The sequence below is a fragment of the Botryllus schlosseri genome, chromosome 3 (genome assembly GCF_051294905.1).
Source record: "Botryllus schlosseri isolate E-star chromosome 3, Bs_hap1, whole genome shotgun sequence".
Taxonomy (NCBI): Eukaryota; Metazoa; Chordata; class Ascidiacea; order Stolidobranchia; family Styelidae; genus Botryllus; species Botryllus schlosseri.
The window spans coordinates 30,299,937-30,320,819 of NC_137238.1; the positions used below are offsets into that span (position 1 = coordinate 30,299,937).

General features: G+C 39.4%; 2 protein-coding genes across 2 annotated transcripts in view; both read right to left on the bottom strand.

Moving 5' to 3' along the window:
• Positions 1–20,883, bottom strand: part of LOC145435014 (uncharacterized) — a 281,315-nt gene that overhangs the window by 6,345 nt on the left and 254,087 nt on the right. Inside the window, exons 15-22 of the mRNA XM_080312272.1 lie at positions 13,576–13,657; positions 13,386–13,504; positions 12,402–12,611; positions 10,893–11,015; positions 7,863–7,997; positions 3,354–3,463; positions 1,060–1,156; positions 791–901 (exon numbers count right to left, since the gene is read on the bottom strand). Coding sequence (XP_080168398.1) covers positions 791–901; positions 1,060–1,156; positions 3,354–3,463; positions 7,863–7,997; positions 10,893–11,015; positions 12,402–12,611; positions 13,386–13,504; positions 13,576–13,657 — 987 coding nt within the window. The remainder of the gene's footprint in view (positions 1–790; positions 902–1,059; positions 1,157–3,353; positions 3,464–7,862; positions 7,998–10,892; positions 11,016–12,401; positions 12,612–13,385; positions 13,505–13,575; positions 13,658–20,883) is intronic.
• The window catches only part of LOC145435036 (uncharacterized), a 131,157-nt gene continuing 126,848 nt past the window's right edge, over positions 16,575–20,883 (bottom strand). Inside the window, exons 5-7 of the mRNA XM_080312317.1 lie at positions 18,773–19,090; positions 17,819–17,908; positions 16,575–17,160 (exon numbers count right to left, since the gene is read on the bottom strand). Coding sequence (XP_080168443.1) covers positions 17,006–17,160; positions 17,819–17,908; positions 18,773–19,090 — 563 coding nt within the window. The 3' untranslated portion in view covers positions 16,575–17,005. The remainder of the gene's footprint in view (positions 17,161–17,818; positions 17,909–18,772; positions 19,091–20,883) is intronic.

Below are 20,883 nucleotides of genomic sequence, written 5' to 3' on the forward strand. Positions count from 1 at the left end.
CTATTAATAGATTCCAAAAAGCCCTACTTAATCACCTCTTGTCGGTAAATAACACTGTTGTCCTACCCTGCCCAGACATTGCTCCATTGATCATTTTCTACCATCGTTTACTTTTTATTTTTTGTTTTCCTTCTTAAACTAACATTTTTAGCAGCCAGACTGTATAAAGTCAAGTGTACCTGTTTGATGCTGGTGTGATCAGACTAGTTGACCTTCACGGTCGTACCGATCATTCCAACCAGATGCCGAATACTGTGCATGTACCATGTGCAATGTGCATGCATATTTTCTGTGCCACTATCATTGCCGTCTGTTTTTGTAATGGATTTCGGTTGGATGAAGATAAAGACTCTCTCTCTCTCTCTCGCTCTAGCTAAGATTAAGGAGAGGAATAACATATATTTAGCGATTCTACATACGTTGCAGAATTCTGAACTAAATTTTTCCGAAAATTCTGCTATTTCAGACCTCTACTGGAGAAGAAGAAGAAAGGAAGAACTCTTTTGGTTAATATTACAAAATTATAAACACAACAATAACCCGCACCGATATTATGCTATCTCGATTAAAAAACCCAAATTACCTATCTCATCAAGGATGACACTGATCCCGAAACACGAAACTGAATTTTAACGCCCCAATTAGATCGCCGTTCAAAATTGTAATTTGATTTACGACCCAAATTAACTTGAATATTTGTTCATTGTTCATGTATTTGGGATCACACATTCATGATTCCATCACCACCCTATATCATCCTGTAATATTGAGCCCGCCATCCGGCACTCACCTGAGCTACGTCACGGTAGATGGCGTAGCTGTACACGGCGGTCCACATCCAGGAGGCCAGTAAGAAAAAATGCATGAAAACGGTCAGGATAGAACAATGTACGGTCTTCACCTTAAAACAGAACTGATCGCATGAGTTTACTGTCCATCCTGCGAGTTGTCACAAATTCCAAAAAGTAAAATTTACAAAATTCCTAACAAGTCGCAAGGCTAAAATATAGAACCACATCAACTTCGGTATAAAACTTAAATGGCATCGAATATTGTTACCTGATAACGCACTCCAGACACAAACAGCGTCAGAGCGATCGCTAGACATAGGCAGATGTTTCCGAGGATCTGCATCTGGTACTTTTTACGCAGTCCCCTGCAATAGGCAAAAGGTATACGCAAGTGTGTCAAAACTCATGCATAAATTCACAGATGCTCAGAGTACTGAAAATAGTTAGCAGTAACACTTGAGTAGAAGTAGAGGTAACGCAGTAAATCAGTGTTTCTTAACCTGGTCACCAGTGCTTCCCATGGTGAGATTTGGATTTTGAAGCGGTGGAAACGCTCAGGGAGCGATATGGGAGTGCTGAGCCCAGAGGGCGGTATGTGGGGCGTTAAAGAATAATGGCATCGCGGTAGAGCGTGAAAGCCCGTATAATTATATATTAGAACAACAGTTCTATATATCCTTGAGTTTTTATTGCAAATGTACATTTGACAGAATCTGTCAAATCTCGACATTTTTCGTCGCGCCTACCGCGCGAAAAATATGCCGACGATGTTTGCAACATGTTTTCATGCCTACAGTGGTTTATTATGATTCATATAAAATGAATTGTGCCTCGAACGAGATGGTATGGGCCCGTACCCAAAGGTTATTTTAACATCTTTGATTTGATCCCGAAAATGGCACATGCAACTGACATAGCGTTAACTAGTCGGGTGTTTCATGGGCGCGATTCAAGCGATTTCCAGTAGTGAAGTCCAAAACCCGGAAAGAACAACAGGACTTCAAACTCTTACCCCTTGTTTTACTCCCTTCCTCAAAATATGGGAGGGGGAGGCGGCCAAGGCAATTTCCGAAATGGACGATGCAGGAAAAAAGGTCAAAAACCACTGCTGCAAATAGTAAATTAAGAAGTCAGAAACAATCGAGCATTTTCAAACAGTACATTTGTTCCAGGGAAATGGAATCGGAAGTAGTGTAAAACATCGCCACTTGAGTAAGTAAAGCTAGTTGGCAAAACCTTACTCAGTGCTCAAACTCATTTTGCGTCAACTTGAGTCGGTATTCAGAAAGCGACGCGAGAGTACGAGTTTGAGTTCAACTGGAGTCGAACTTGGCGCTCTTTCGAGTTGTACTTTTGTGGTTATGGTATTCAATGACGATCTGAGGTTGGAGTCGATCTCGAAATGCGGCGTTTGAGCAAGCGTTTACCGAGTCAAGCCGTGGGCAGACTCAAGGCCTTACTCATTGTCCTTTTGACGGTTTGGCCGTGAATAAATTGCGGAAATTGCACAGTGAGCATGTTTGGCGCCTGAATTCACAATTCCGACTGTAATATATGGCACCGTTATAAGAAGGAAATCATGTTCTAGCCCCGTATGGCTTCGTCGTTGGTTGGGTAGGCTATTCCCAAATCGGTGGACATTTTTCATCAGAAAGGTTTACGATGGATTCGCAAAATCGGTTAACGCCTCACCACGCTCTGTTTTATCACTTAATATTATACGTAGCATCAGGATATGTAACAACGAATGAAGGATGAATGTTACTGAAAAACCACACACAAGCTGTTCTCTACAATAGCGATCATCCAATCCTAACAAGAACCGAATCCTCGGCGATGCGGACAAATGCAATACACGATGGTAGATGACCTGGCGCTTTATGAATGTACGCAATGTTCGAACATCGCAATACAATTGATAAAACCATCCGTCCCTGTGTACGGCGGAAACATCAACAACGCGGTACCAATACCCATCATAAGTAATCCAATAAATAGCTTGTGACTATGCCTGAAGAGTGAAGACTTCAGGAAGAAGTCGGATGTTTCATTACTTGAAAATATTTGCTTTGGCTACTACAGTATGTCAAATAGCCATGCTATTGAGCGGTGTTATTTCGTCTAAACATCCAGCGTATAATTCTAATATAATGTATTGACGTAATTGAAGGCAATACTAGGCAACCAACATCACAGCTAAACCCGCGAATTGCCAGATCGCGAACAATTTACAAAACCGCAGACGTCTGCAAGCAGTCATCAAGCTGTCTAATCTATCTAGTGATTCTAGTTTGACTCGAAACCGAGCAACGCTCGAAATCCTAACAGAATACCCAAACGCTCTCTCGAATCGAGCTGGACTCAGCCTTTGCTCCGTCGAGCACGACTTGAGTTTGAGATAGAGACGTGTCTCTGAATACGGGCCCTCAAAAAGCCTACTTCGTTTATGACTGGCTGAGTCCACAATTCAACAAAATACGAGTTAACATATGATAACTGAAACTAAATATTTGTAAGTTAATATCCTTAATAATCCCGAATCCAAATTTTATATTATCTTACCGCATCAAACATATGGTGAGCAAAGTCAAAAGGAGCCCAAGTATAGACAGTCCAACGCCGATGTACGTTACTATGCTCAGAGCTGTGCTCTCAGGTAACACAACTCGACCCTGAAAATTAAAGAGAGAAATAAGCACGATGCTCAAGCACAAAAAAAATCATACACAAAACAGAAGATATTAGTCAGACAGTCGCGATTAGTAGCAACTAGGGCTAGTTATTGTTGCACTAAATTCTCGAGAAAGTTGCACCAAATTTTATCACAAGTTGCAGCAAAAAGTTGCATTTAATATATTCATTACATGGTATGAGATACTCGAAATGTTTCGTTGTAAAAGCAAACAGTTTAAGATTTTCAGGGTTGTCTGCTTGTTCCGTTTCTTTCATCCCTGTTCAATCGACCATTATACAATTGGAGAGTATATTTATAATGCAATAAACCTAAATATTTTCAGCTGACATTCGTCTTTGATAGTAGTAAGCAACTTATGAGAATTGGAAATAACATTGTTTATCAACAATTGTATCACCAAATATGATACCACAGTTATTGAATTTCCAGTAATCGTGGCGAAGAGATCGCTTAAGTCAGATGTGGGCAACCCTGCGGCCGTAAAAGGGATTTTGTGCGGCCGTCGACACGTAATTCAACTAGTATGTGTTCGCAGCCATCGACACGCCAGTTGAAATTACGAATTCACTCCCGAATATTTGAGAGATTTTAATTAATCTTGAAATATTGGTCCCGTTCCGGGCGATTCCATGAGACTTTCGATTTTAACATGGTGGCGACTTTTCGAATCTGAACCGGAATCGGAATCCTGTGCTCACGACAGAAATTTGTCTCTGGTACATTTGAGCGATTCCCAATATATGTCCACCATGTCGAAAATCCTGATGGGGGTCAAGAAATAACAGCATGCAACAAAGTTACTAATAACAATTGGCCAACCCGAAGATGCATTTATCATGTATATCATGCCCTAAATTTTCAAAAGCACTCTCTCTAGCAACTCTCACGGCGAATGTGATCACATGGGCTGAGAAAGGATAAATATTTCACAGTAATAAGTGTTACTACTACTATTAATGACGGAATTTATTCGTGAATCTGAAAAATTTTCACGCTTCACGCGACCATACCCAATCTCGGTAACTATTCATAACATTACGACTCGCAATTTCGGTGCGTATAATAGGCCGCTATGAAAAGTAAAATAGCCCAGAATTCACCGGAAATGGACACTTTAACGCAAGTATTTTGCGTCCAGTTAGTTCATTACGGATATGCCAAGGAATGCAGCTGTAGGCTACAGAAGTAGGCTAATCGAAATGCGGCCGTGATTAGCAAAAAGGTTGCCCACCTCTGCGTTAAGCTTAATGTACAATTTTTCGATGGTAGAAGAACTCCTTCTGTTGGCGCAAACCAGGTTGGTGTATTTTGATAAAAGTTGAATCCAAGGCACTCAAATAAAAGTGACAACGGCCTCTCCCTACAACATGACATCTGTCGTCTCGATAATTTTCTTACAAAAAGAATTAGCCAACAAATGTTTGCTAATAGTAGAATTTATTGACTTTGCCTGTTCTAAATCAAGCTTCAGTGAATGGCAAGTTTTTCTCCGAGCATGTTGCATGTTTTCTAATAATTCTATAGATTTATTCGATTATATGCGACCGCGCAATCGTTTTGACGATGTTCCCAGTGTGGTTACGAAGTTCTCAACCTTCACGAAACTCTTCAATCGATCGCGCATACATTCTACGATATGTAGGTTTGAAAGCTACATGGCAATATTCGGTGTCAGCTCCTGCGGATCAATCAAATTTGGTATTTCTCTATTTCACGCACGGCCTGGCGAGACCGGCAAAAATTACGCTTTTGCAGGTACGCAATAGGAAAATAACGTAAATGGGGGATAATTTTCCCTCCAAAATCCAAACGGTATAGCCTGTCCCCCCCTTCTCCTTGGACAAACAACACTCTTCAAACTTACACAATTGATTGCAGCAAAACTCAAGTGTTTTCGACTTTATCAAAATCAATAACCTGAAAATTGTGACCCAGTGAAAACGTATTTTTAGAGGTTTCGTGAATTCGTGAAGGGTCATGAAGGATTAATCAAGCGAACTATTTTCATATAGTGCCAACTATCTCTTCAAATTGTCTGGGGAGAAATGACGATCGTTTGCTAACAGTTTGCGTAGCATGGTAAAACTTATTTCCACAGAGCATGAAGTTGCTTGCTGGCATAGGCTACTAGAAATAGTTTTATAGCATAGTCTTAAACCACTCCTGTATATTTTGCGCAAGTTGTAGTAAAAAGATGCATGGAAAATATAAAAATGTAGCAAAAAGATACGGTATCAAATTCCTAAAAACAGCTTAAAACATCATAACACATAAATTCCAAGTATTTAGGAGCTGTCGGAAGCTGTAGAAAAGTTGCAAAACTGTCATAAACTCGCTCTGGTAATCACATACTCATACATACATACATATTATTTCGTAGCCAAATTGTTCTACGGATTTGTACAGTAGGCCTACTGCATCACAATCTCATCTGCAACTACAACTGACACCTCTTAAGTACTATTAGTATCCGCCGTGTGTTAGTAGTATATTTTGAGTTGTTCAGTCTTGAAAAAGATTACGAATAGATATTTCGGATGTAATATAGTGAACTGCCATACAACTCAACATATATGTTTTCCAGAACATCTATTTCCAGTCTTTACTCAAAGCATTTTCGGTCTTCAATACAGGCCACAACATTTCATTTGACTATATCGTAATTTCTCTACAAAAATGATTAATTTTCAACCGAGACTGTGTTTCTTGGCTACTCTGACTGAACCCCTGTTATAATTATAGCGTTGTTCAATCTATACATCTATGCATCTATATTTTAAAAGCATGCGTTTTCTTCTTCAAGTCATCTTCAGCAGCGATATGTGATTAAGTTTCAAGTTGTCTGCAATAGTACACCACTTCTTCAACTTGAGTAGACGTTTAATCACTACGTTCTCCATATGCCTAATGATTGTAGCAGTGTCATAAAGACGCTAATACAGCTTTTCAGATTCATACCCTACGGCAGGGGTGTCAAACTCAAGTTGCGTCGCGGGTCGGATTCAGACCTTCAAATCGCTCGCGGGCCGGACCGGTTAAATTGCTAAAAAATGTTACCTCGAAATCCATGCCCTTGTTGTCCTCTTGAAGACACAATTACACACTTACACAGCTAATGGATAATAGCGTTACGATCTATCAACACCTTTATTCGCAAACAATAGAATTGGCAAAATGACGATGATTGGTCGGTTAAATACAGCAATATAAATTGCCAAAACAGTGACGATGATATACGTTGACATATTGGCATGATGGCTTTGTTTCAGTCGTAATCTGGCAATGGTCCTGTGTATGCGTTATGAGGAATACACGAGAGTTAACTGTAAACTATGACGTTTAAATTTGGTTCATGATTATTATATCGCGATTTTTTCTGGAAGTCGAGGAGCTGTTAAGTCATAAGCGACTACAGATATATTAAATATGTTTCTCTGTAACAAATATATTCTCCATGTTGCCTGCATATACCCGTTTCTAACTGGGGTTTTCACTTCTGTGAATAACTACGTCTAGGTAGGGTCACAATATTTCGGAAGCGACAAATGAGGACACTTTTATCAAATCATGAAAGTTAATTTACTGAAATTGATAACAGCTGATTTTGAAATATTTAATGGAAATCTTGTTGGGTTGATTGAAAAAAAGAAACATCATCACTCTGACTCGGCTCCCGAAGGACCTGCATGCTCGAACGACCACGTTACATATTTCGCGAAATTTATGGCGATGTCCAGTTCATTCTGTCCATTAGATAGCTGTCAAAGGATGTGAACGCGGAGGAATTTCCAGAAGAAAGACATTCAAGAGTCCTCGGAGGACATTTTCGATTTCCTTAAAGAGGAGGACCAATCCTCCTAAAGTAGAACGAACATATGGTAACCCTAGATTAGGTCCATTTCTCTACAAAATCTGTACTCAGTCTTCACCTTTTCCTTCTAGGAATTAGGTGTCAATGGCAGAGACTTGTTTCTAATGGTCATCGCAGTGAAACCGTAACACCGCTGTCGAATGGTGATAATGTAGTACATGAACATACTGGGCATTTTCTGTCTTCATGAATGTATTTCGTACTATAATTCTCAACATTTGTCAGAATTTTGCTGGATAATACAGTACTTTAAGAAAATCGCTTCGCGGGCCTGATGAAATCGTCTGGCGGGTTGTAGTTTTGACACCCCTGCCCTACGGCCTACCACCACATACGGAAAATAGCAGAGGCTACCCATTTGTCGATGGAGATGACAAATGGATCGAAATCAGTCGTGCTATCCGCATGAAACTTAGCACAGAGCTCATCCTGCATAAGCATTCAAACTCTTTTTGAAGCGACGATACTGAACTAATTAAAAATGTTATTCGTCCAATCCACTTACCACCAAAATAGCGAAATTTGTCAAATGATTGCATTGACAAGTAACAGGTTCACTGGACAACAAGGAACATCCTTCAGTAGACCAATTCCCGATTTTGAAATCCCAAAACACGCATTCGTAACTTGTGACCACTTTCTGTAATATAGCAGTATAGGTTATATGCCAGATTGCTTTGTATGACTTTCAATGTACCTCCGTTAATATGTCATGACTTGCAAACTTTTGTATATGAAAACCAACAACAATAGAAATATCCACAAATAAAATTAATAATAATCTATTTTTGACAACGAACATAGGCCTTTAGGCTACAATTCTGCATTTTGCATTCGAAATTAGCCCAACCCATAATTAATTATAAATATTCACCACAAAAATTAAACATGGTAATCGAGTCCAGTAGATCTGGATATTCATGCGTCAGATCTGCCGTAAGCCTTACGCGCAAGAGTGACGCATACAAACTAGCAATTGTGGATGACCATGTCCTTCAATTAGTGAACGACTTTCAATTTTATAGGTCTGTTCCGGCGTTGTGAACGCAATTTAAATGTCGCGAATTGCGAGAGCTGTGATATTACACTCTTTGTTCCCAATTTCTCAGCAAAGGTCAGGGTAACAACCTACAACCTACAACCTGTATTCATAGAAATGTCATAATCGGGTCGCACCTAGGGTTGCATTGAAACAAATGGTGTTTTAAGACACTTGGTTTAAAACAGTGGTTCCCAAACGGTGGGAAATTCCCCACTGGTGGGGAATTCAATGGTTTCTGGTGGGGAATAGACGCATTTGTTCAAAATAATATACAGGACAATCGACATATACACGGGCGCAATTACCGCTACCAATTAACTGCTCTGGAATGTATGTATCGAAAATTATATTTCGTGTTGTTCTCAAAACCTCATTTTTGACTCTGGATGGCCAATGATAGTGTCACAAACAATGTTCCCTCTAAGCTGCGCACGTGCGCAAATGCGCAGTGCTGACACGGTCTCTGCGCACAGAAATTCCAAGTTGCGCACAAAACATCCGAAGTGGTGACCTTTTTTTACTCTTTACGCACTGCACTGCACGGGTTTGCGCAGTGAGCTGGTGAGTGTGCGCAGAATCGTAAAAAAGTAGAGGGAACATTGGTCACAAACGCATCCAGCCCGATTAATTTGACGTGAAATAACGCTTTCGCGAAATTATGAGCGTTACTGGTATTGGTTCACAATTCGTTTTATGTTGCAGTTATAGGCGGTTTTTTGCGTACTGGTGTGTGGTTGTGTGTCTTGTGTATGTCAAACCAGCAAATAGCTGCTCTGTGATGACAAAAATGATGGGTAACGTAACTGCCGCACCCCAAACCCCCCAATTGGGGAGGGGGCGAGGTCGAAGGGGCCCAAAATTATTTCGTGAATTAACATAAATTAAAGTATTTTTTTCAAATTTATGCCCCTTTTTCGAAAAATTTTCGCCTAGCGCGATTTAATATTGCCGAATATCCGATTATTCGGTACCCTTTCCCCATGAAACTACGTAGAATTTATGGAAATGTAGACTTGGGCGTCGGCCATTACTGCGCCACAACACACCAAGGCATATGAAGTTATAGGCCATGTAACATGCATCTCCGAGAAGTGTGTACAGAAAGATCAGCAGCGAGAAGACCTTGGCCGAGAAGGAATGCCCTTGTGGTGACCCAAAACTTCGATACATATACAATATATATGTTTGATTGGCTGGCTTTAAATGGCTGGTGCCGAATGTTTCTGTCCTAGCGATCTGAACCCTACAGTACAAATGCTATCCCACAGGAAAAATAATTTGCCAGAAAAGCAATACCAATTTGAAATCGTGTGTGCCTTTTACTTTTGGCGATTCCATATCTTTTGACATAGCAGATATAGGAGGTGATGAAATAGCATAATGTGATGAAATAGCATAATGTAACGAAGTCAACATACCAACGGGTCCGCCCGAAGATGTTCAATTTTTATTTAGGGGTCCTACCTTTTTCAACACACCTCCCTCAGCTCTGCCGGTAAATCTGATCACGTGAGCTGAGGGGAGGGGTGAAAAATTGATACCTAAATATATGAAATTTCCGATCATATTGTCTGATTCAAACATGAATTAGATAAAAATTTTGCGCGTTTAGTCGTAGTAAGGCGACGCACTAAACAGTAGACCCAACGCAGCTGATAAGTTACCGGCAAAAGCGTACAGGCTCAGTGGGCTGAGGAGGTTCTGGGGGCCCAAGACCAACGTCTTTTTGGCGGGGCTGACAAATAGCTGTTACGGTCCTGGTGGGCAATGAAGGCTCGGATTAAAGCTGAAGTGGGGAATGAAGGCAAAAAGGTTGGGAACCACTGGTTTAAAACATGTTTTAATGAAAACTAAACATTTTTTTCAAACGTATAATTATGCCATAATTGTGTAAATACTTACGAAAAACATGAGGTATGAGTCTACGGACGATTTTCACCCGATATATAGTCGACGTATACCATATGGAGTGACTCGAACCCAGTCTAAGTCATCGTGGTTTGACAGTTATAACACGTAAATATCGATTATTGGTACGGAATGAGTGTTCTGATGCTGATGAACGCCGACCGTAAAAATGCCGCATAACGATGCAGGCACGGTTAAAGATATTTTTGGTCTGTTTATGGCAGTTGTCGGAAGCACTTTTCGTCGATGAGGTCATATTTACACTATATTTTTAATTGTGAATGCCAATCACAGTTGAAGATTTATGACGTCATGGCTAGAAAAGAACGAAAAACACAATATAAAACATGTGGTCGGCCATGTTTTTAGCATGTTTGTTTTAAATGGATTTTTGTTTGAAATGCAACCCTTGTCCTACTCCATAGAAATCTCAATTTTATAATAACATTTAAACACTGAATCACGTTGGTAATCAACCAATAGAAAAGAAAATTAAAAAAAATACAATTGCCAGTAGAACTAATTTTGTTATGTTGGATATAAATAAAAATTTAATAAAAATAGAAAATTGAAATTGGAAAATACCTCATTGTTGACAATATGCCGCCCCATTGGCTCCAGAATATTGTTACTTGTGATAGTAACTGGTTCGCAGAATGTAATGTCCTCCAACGAATACATGGAATCCCCAATACTACTGGATATTACCTGCAAGTGCAAATAACGAAGTAAAAACAAACGATTTCAGCTATAAATTCGCGTGTACCGACATTCAAAACTATACAACACATAGATATGGACACGAGATGCATGATAGCTCATTTTTCACATGATGAAAAAACACTGCCATTTTGCAAGACCTTGCTAAAATGATTTGTCCAAGGTTTGGTGAAAGAATTAAACTTCATTCGAAAGGAATTATATTTCAAGAACTTTCCTCAACAGCAAACTCGTACGGTAAGGGGAAGCAATTTGACGAATTTATACATTTGATATGACGGAAACTACATACCCCATTCATCCGACCGCAAAGACAGCTGCCTAGCTACTACAAACCATGCAATCTTAAATTGCAACAACTCCGACGAACAAATGGATCTGGCAATATTTAAATTTCTCGGTGCGATAAATCTAAATTTCAGCATTAAGAGAGTTAAAAAGCTTCTTGGAGGTATAGAACTTCAATATAAATTGAATAGTATTTTCACATTGAAATGAGCCCGAATATTTTCGGCTTACACTTGTGAGGGGTAGTCGTCAGCAACTATTGCAAAAAATTGGAAAGAACATTGTGTATCAGCAATCTTGTCACAAAATATGACTTCACCAGCATGAAATTTCGAATAAGAGAGCGTTCAATGTGATATTGTTAGATAGTACACGAATTCCTGTTGTTGAAACAGCCATCGCTGGTGGATTTTGATAAAAGTCGACTTCAAGGCACACAAATGAAAGTGTGAACGGACCAAGAAAAAGAGTTCGTGTATCATCTAAAATAGCACAATAAACGCTTTTATTTTCACAATTTCATGTTGGTGACGTCTTATTTTGTTATAGGAATGTTGATATACGGTGTTATTAGAAATTCTCTACTAGTTGCTGACGATCACCCCTGACGAGTGTCATCCGAAAATATTCGGGCTCATTTCAATATGAATATACTATTCAATTGCATGGATTAGGTAAATTTGCGTAAAGACGCGTGACTAAAATATATACGTATGTTCAACTGCCGAATACATTATGATCAGTGCGCAACATATATATCAGTATAAAATTAAATATCTGATAAAATCGAGGTGTCGTAAATTTATCGCTGGCGACACTTGGGGACATGTCGGATTTTCGACTATACTCAATTTTCCTGAGACTTTCCGGCACATATCAGCCATTACCAGATTTGGAGACGATACGAAATCAATTCTGGATTCGGACATAGATTGAAATCCTAAATCCTGAACTATATTTAAATTTTAAAATATTAAATCATCTCATCTCTGCCATACAGCAGTCAGACATAGCTTGTATATTCAAATTCCAGAATCACTAATCAGAAATAGCAATATCATTCCACAATCACAAGATAATACTCGCCCAGTCAGTTGTTTTTTCGGAAGGGAAAAGGACGCTCGATCTATAACCGACGGAGACAACACGTAACGTAGATAGCATCAATCGCGACTGAGCGAGCGCTCCTTTAGGTATTGTTATCGTCATCGGATACGATTTGAAATTGGAAGTTTTGTCCTCGTAAAACGTCGCGTTTAAAACGTATGGAGTGTCGAACTCAGAGATATCGCTGACCTTCACAAAAATGAACATACTTATTTCGTAAAATATCGATCAGGCGTGTCAAAATAGAATTCGGATCAAGTTCAAAAATAGCACTTCGTTCTGGTAGCTGTGTCGATAATTTCGATTCAAAAGTTTCATTTTTCTGGACTATCTGGAAGAACATTAAGTTGCATGCATAACCCAATTACAAGAAGCGATTTCCAAGACGTGTCAAAATACATCGAGTGGGAGTCAAAAGTTTGGAAAATACTAGAGTAAATAGTTTTTAAAGGTGGATTGGGAGCAGTGTCTTATAGTTCAGACGGGCAGTTGATTGGAGGTGGATATTTCAAAATTGCGCCATGCATCTTTGCGACCAATGACAATTAGTGAAAGACACCACCAATATGTAACATTTTGGAAATATATATTCGGTTACCGTCATACAGGAACAATTCCATATTGCAAATCCACGTTCCAGTTTACAAAATTTAAGCATGCAAAGTCAATAGTTGGCCTTTGAGTAGCCGATTGGTTTAAGAATGGACGTAGGTCCACATTACATTGTGTAAGGCATGGGTACATAATATTACATTATCTATGACTGAATATAATGACATTGTGACCTGACCGTGATCTTACCACTGTGTCGTGAGCGCGGCTAAACAGTCAGTTATCAAAAAACGAAGTTATTTCAGAAACCATTTTGTTAGTTGACTAAACCCCAATAAAACATATAAGAACAAATTTGAAAGGCATCCGACTGCAAATTAGAAACCGGAAATATATTGCAATGGCTCCCACCTCCACATTAACACGGGGAGAAAGCACCGCCACGCTTGAAGTATTCCCTGAATCTAATCGTCTCGAAATCCTGCCGAACGAACGCACCAAGCTCTGACGTTCTTCCACACGTTCGACAGCTGGCGGCAAGCAAACGTTTAGGATTTATTATGCAAACTTGAGTCGATCAAAATAAGGTGATAAAACTCACCTGTTACCCCAGCATTGTTGTAGTATTCGGAAAGGTGACTGAATATTGACGCTACCTCCGTGATTTGCTTTTGAGAATAATTCTGGAAATACACACGAGATGAAAGGCTTCGCACAGTGGGTTGAATACTGAAGTCAATTGGTAAGACTGTTCAATACCAAGCGTCAAAATAATTTCATCAAATAATATAATCATAGTTGGAAACTTTCTCTGTCAAATTGGAACATTAAAATCTTGATGAGACATGCGATGACCTAACCATCCAAAATCAGTAAGTCCACAAGGCTTATATTCAATACTGATTATAACAACAACAACAACAACAACATTTCGATTAGGTCGTCAAAAGTCATAAAAAAGTGGCATTCGAGTACTTAATCAAAGGATCGCTGGACTCTGAGCGCTAGCAACAAGGTACACAACATTTTGAAAGAATAATCACATTTTGCTGTAAGCGAACCATGCGAGTTCATAGAGTTATTCAACAACGAAGAACCGATACGACTTCATATAATTCCCCACAAACCTGCGCATCAATATTGGAAATGTTCTTGAGATACCCCGCCACTTGCTTTACTTGGTTTTCATCCAAAGCAGACACGTTTGCCAGGGCGTGATCGAGCTCTTTAAACGTAGTATTGCCAAAAGGCTTTGAAAATAAGTTCCAGTTAGTTGTCATCAGACTAGAGATGCAAAGGATAAGATATTTTCCTCATTTTTTCTGACTTCATGTAACCTCATTAACTCTATTGGATTCAGACTCAAACAGATTTCATCGGTATCAGATACATGCATGAATCTAGATTTTAAAACTGCCACGGTCAGATGTGGACCTATGTGAATAAAAGCCCCGAACCCCAAATCTGTTCTGTGCTGTTCTGTTCGGTTTATTAGCAATTTTCATCAGTTCAATGCGATACAATGCGATACAATGAAAAGATAGGAAGGTTTCTAAACGACTAGAAGGATAGTCTTAGGAATCAGACACCCACCTTGACCTAGGCCAGGGGTTCTCAAAGGGTGGGCCATGACCCACTGGTGGGCCACAGAGCTATTTGGAAAATTTTAGAAATAATGTAAGTTTAGTAATATTTGTTGTGGTAATCGCTAAAAAATAAATTCATATTAGTTGATTATACGTAGGCTACATTAAGCTTTTCATCCGACTCTGATGAGACGTAGTAGTACGTATGGAGGCAGCATTTCAAGTCGAGAATGGGAGGCAGAAACGGCGGCTTTTCCACAGGCTATGATAACCTATGGCTAACAGGAACTAAAATAATTTCGCGTATATAATACCTGCTGGAAGGTAATGCTGAAGTAACCAAGTATTCTGGCAGGGTCATAATGTCGTGTGCCGTTGAAAGGGTGTGCAATAAACTCGGAATGAAGTGTAATTGATGTATGGATTTAGTGTACTTCGACAGGTCGTATTATTGTAAGTTAAAAATGGCCATAATTACAAATTATTAGCAACTTCTGGTGGAGGTATACTGCACCACCGCAACGAATAGTAGGCTAATGGATTGAGGATTCAGCGGAGCGCATTAATATTTGGAGTCTGCTTAAAATGTCATGCCCGTAAATCAATGTACATAATGTAAGAGGAGTCACATGAATTGATGGTATCACTGGATTGAATATTGCGACATCGCAACTTCAGTTGGTTCAGTACGTGACATACAATGCAGTACATTGTGCAGCATGCATAATAAGAAAATCTTCCTCCACTCCTCTGTAGTACCCCATTCACCAATGAATTGTTTGAAGCTGACCCAGAATGATTATACTACTCCCCTCAATAGTGGAACTAAAATCCCAATCACACGCAGTATATGCGGGAATTCGATCATTGTGTTTCGCGAAGCGAATGGAGCAGCGGACGATCATAACATACTCAAAAGTTTTAGCATATGATCTACCAGAGCCGTAACTGTCTCACCCAAACCCCCAATTGGGGGAGCTAGAAGATTATTTCGTTGGTCGTTTGTTGGAAGATATTCATTCAACTGGAAAATTTTCGACGCGCTTCGCGCGACTTCATGCCTGGCGTGTTTATACTTTAATTTCATCAGTAAATAAGGAGAAAATTTGACTTTAAGATTAGAGGTGGGCCACAGCACATTTTCAAATCGGAAAATGGGCCACGGCCAAGAAAGGGCTGAGAACCCCTGGCCTAGGCGATGTAGAGAGGAGGTCAAAGAAGATAGTTTAGAAGAAAGCAAGTGACAAAATGGGGAGTCATGTCATGAAAGGCGTGATCAATAGGTCAGGGCGTGGTCCGGAAATCTTGTCACCGGACTAGTTTTTATTCAGTAGTAACTGCCTGTTCCTCGACTTGAATGTGGACATGCTCGTCGACTGTCGGAAGGCCGGCGGGACAATGTTCCACACGTCAGTTCCGGTATATTTCGTTCGAGCGATAAATCTATTTTGTCGATCATATGATATTTGGACGACGTGAACGCGCGTGTGTTGTACTTGTGCGCTTTTTATTCCGAGGTAAAGGAGTCATTGATATATTCGGGGCAATCAAAGCAGCGGAACTGATACAGTAGGGTTACCATACGTCCTCGTTTAAGAGTGTTTGTCCTCTTTTTGACTTTTTAGAAAGTGTCCTCGGAGGACGCCCTTTTGTCCTCTTTTTTGAGATTTCTGGTCATATTTATGGCAACTTCGACTGAGATGCCGTAAATTAGCACCGAAGTGATGCTCCGGCGGGTATTCCGGGAGCCGAGTGGAAAATTGAACTTTTTTTAGTCAACCGACCACGACGTGGTAATATTGAGAATTATCCTCAGGTTTTCAAGTCAGAAAATTCTAAAAAAGTGTCTTCTTTTTAGATTTCCAAAATTTGGTAACCCTGTAATACATAAACTTGGCGATTTCTAGTTTCCACATATCTTCTATGTTTAGGACACCAAATCCCTTCAGCAGCAACTTTTTGGATGGACAGCCAGGTTCCTTTGGAGCCCTAGCTATGATACGGAGTACGTTATATTGTATTTTTCGCAGTGGTTTGAGTGCAGTTGGAATGGCAGCCCCCTAACAGAGGATGCAATATTCTAACTTCGATTGGATTAGGGATTTAAGAGTATCAGAAGACCCCGGTGGCATGAAACGTGTAAGGCTGTAGAACATGCCGCACTTCGGTGATAATTTAGTGTCTAGGGACTGGATATCACTCTTCCAGGACATGTTTGACTCCGGTGGAACCCCGAGGTATTTGATATTTTCTGTGTTGGAAACGGGCTGACCAGCGATGGTAACGGTTAGGTTGTTTTTTGAATGTTTTTTGAATGTCAGCAATTGGGATAGTCTCGAATTTCTGAATGACTTCAAAGAATAGCAGACAGCAAAAAACTAAAAGAGATTTCGAAATGATGCGACATGAAATCCTGTTTTTGATGTAGACTTGAAGAACAAAACCTTAACTGGATTCAGAATATAAAATCAACATCACTGATAAACTTACGGCAGATATCACAGAATCGATGGGTCTACATTCTGAGACTGTCAGCGATGCCACGTCGTAATAGCCTCCGCTTGAGCACAGAATGGAAGCAAGCGCTGCGTTTACACCATCTATATGAAAAATGAATCAGTCGGTATCATATAGTTCGACATAAACGGACACAGCGGGGAAAATGCCACCGATGTTATGGAAAGTTGTCAAGAGCTGGGATACTGAAAATACGACATTCTATGACGAAATATTTCAAAAGAGCATTTTAACTTGATAGAGATCAACACAATTGCTGGAATGAATGAATTGCTGAATTGTATACATACGGGTCAGGTTATAAGATTTAATAAGTCCGAGGATCGAACAGTCAGTGTTGATATCTAAAAGCCACAAAGACACGGAACAATGCCATTTTTTACAGATTTGCATGACTATCATGGCATAGAATCAGTCTGCTGCCACACTGGGAATCATATCGTAAAGTACAATTACTTATAGAAAATATATCGAATGTCCATTCAGGGCATGATTAGCATGCGCTTGCAGGGTATGAAGGGTAACAATTTTGAAGATATAATTCAATCGAAAGTTGACTAGAGGTGGTCATCAGTACACAAATGGATTTTGATTAGGACTTTTGTGCCAGTCACATTATCAAATGATTCAAATCAGCAACTATCAATTAGGCTACATAGAAGATGAGATATATCAAATCGTAGCATATCCAAGTACTGTCAAGTAAGGTATATACCTATCAGATACATATACATTACATACTTGAACATGTCTCTTCTGAATATGTGGTAAGTCCCGGCTGCGCGGAGGGAAACGTGTATCCCGAAATCGACTGGTTCCCTCTGCAGCTAGCTTTCAAGCACAAAATTTCGCAATAATAACATACTATTTTTCGCATAAAATCACATTATCAAAGGTTCACCGCTTCAAGTTTTCCTATCAATTATTTCAACCTCTATCACAAAAGCAAATCTACACCACGCTCAAGCAAGAACTCAAGATCAATTATAATCCGACTAGGTCAATCATGACATGTTGTCAAATAGATTCAGTTTTGGATTTGCAATCAATGACTAATGTACAGTGAAGATTTGTATTCGGGAATAATGGATTCCGAAGATATTGGTTCGCTATTGAAATAATAATGAAACCAGATCAAAGTCGAAAAATTGGACATGGATTACTCCACTATAAAGACTTCCAGGAAAATCAGATTTTAGTCCAACTCATATACGATTTGACGCCACAATGATTGAATTGGGTGTGTACCTCGAATAAAGTACATGGAAAGGTCATGTGATCTGAAGATTCGCATAGAAATATGTGTAAATTATTTTAGTTGAATCTTTGATTACGGCCCAACGACCTACATTTGCACGCTCATCCGCAAAGCGGTGTCTTACATAATGCCTAGAAGTAGGCCGTGCTATAAGTCGGCAGTTACGGAATAAAAAAATTACCGATATCGGCCTGGTGTAAATGACCATAGTGGTCGACAAACACCATGAATACCTCAAAACAAGCAAGCAAGCAAATCCACATTTGAACTTCACGACAAACAAATTACCGTAAACTCTAACTTGATACAAAACACAGATTGCAAATACGTAGGAAAGAATAATAACAAGATAGGCTGACTGTTGTAAATTTTGATCATGTGAATGTGAAACCATTGTACGCAAATCGTATAACAAAAACATAAAAAATCAAACTTACTGGCTACTAAACTTTCTGTCGTCGAAGCTGAAACCATATTTGGGCTGGTATGAGGCTCCGTATTCGTCGTGGAATGTATACTAGTGACCGACGAAATAGACTCAGACGTTGAGGTTTCTGCCGTACTTGCAATAGCAGATCGAAGAGTACTGGATTCAACCAATCTAGTCACAGTCGTGTTGCTACCAGCGGATGTTACAGCAGCAGTTGGAGATATTGCAGACGTAGCTGGTGTTGTATCAGGTTGAACAAAAGAAGCTGTAGTGTTGAGTGTAGGACTGGATGTTGTAACAGCAATGGTGGAGTCAAAATGTGCAGCTGTGGGACAAAATAACACATAAAAGGACAATATAACACAATGATAAAATACCATTTACCACATATACGCACATTATAAATACTTCACCGATTCAATCTTGTCTATTATTGGAACTTTTGTCACACAAGCAAAATACACCGCCACGACTTGAAGTAGTAACATAGAATCATTCCTGACAACGGTATCTATCAGCGTCAACCAATCAGTTAGAACTCTAGATTCATTAAAACATGTAGGCTATAGTCAAATCGATCAAGTCTTGGATTTGCTATCAATCACTTATGCGCATTGCGCAATATATTTACAATAAAGATTTGTAATCGGATATAATGGATTCCGAAGATATTGGGTTGGATTTGAAATAACGAAACCAGATTAAATTGGGGAAACAGGACATGGGTTTTTCAATGGTAAAGGCTTCCAGGAAACTTAAAATTCACCTCCAACGCGTACAATAAAGAAAATATATTTAGAACACAGTACAGGAGTCGGAAATGACATATCATCAAAATATTTTATTTATAAATATTAGGACATTATTTTAGTTAAATCAGCGGTTACTAACCTTTACTAACATACGGAACAATTACTCTAATCTTCAAGCCTTGGCGGAAACCCAGATCTTTATTACAAATCGGTGTAACCTCTACATTCCTATCAGATACCAGTTCAGAAATGCGACCATGTAATAGCAACGAGAATTCAGCTCCACCCATTCTTTGGGGTGTTCTGACTTGATTGATGAACGAAAAATTACACAAAGATGCAAACGATGCCTGAAATGTGGCCTGCAAATGAATAACGTTGTCGGGTGAAGGTGTTATTATATTGTCATTGTCATCATCGACAGCAATATCCTAAAGCATCAAATATTTATATTTCAAATGTATGTCTGGCCAAACTCATAGCCTACGCATCATAATATTTTAAAGGTATGTATTAGGCAGTACGAATTGGCTTCCAGCTGCAATAATACATGTTTTACTAACCATATCAAGCGATACTGAGAAGAATTGAATTAGCTACATTTGGCGCTTAGTGAACTGGGCTTATAGATCTAGCCAAAAATCGAAGACAAAAATTATTAACGGTAACTTGTTTCATATTGATCAGTGGGCGATAAAAGCATTTGAAGTGGAAAGTGATATCGGCCATCCCAAGTGTACATTGTCTGGTACGATGTAGGCAGGTATGTGAAATAGAACCAGGTATATGGTCTCGATATCTCTGGCTTGATGCCCATCTTGGCTGATCCGAGCTCTCATTGTTCAGTGACAGCATGTGCCAGATGCATCGAGCATCGAACACTACTGTTGACATGCGCGGATCGATCAAGGATAATCCGAGGATTATCATCAAAAAACTCACATAACTCCGCTTTTACTGGTCGGAATTAAGTCAAATTTGTTTGGCATTGTCTTTGAAGACAGCTCAACAATTTCATGGGGTTGGCAGAAAAATTTGACATTTTTTCAAATTTTCCCTAATAAATTAAAAATTTTAATTGGATCTGCGAAGTCCTATCCTTGTTATAATTGAACCAAATTTGGTGTGCAGCGTTTTTTAGGGTAACCTGACAACTTAATCAGTGAATGGCTGGAATCCGGGAAAAAAATTATTTTTGAACAGGCCTACTCTACATGTACATACATTCCCTCATCGACGGCATTGTGCCTTTAGTATGGATCAGTGATCGGAAACTTTTTCGACGGAAGAGCCATATTTGCATTTGTAACTCCCAAAGAGCCATACATGTCAATCAACGGATTCGTCACAATTGTAACCCGTGACG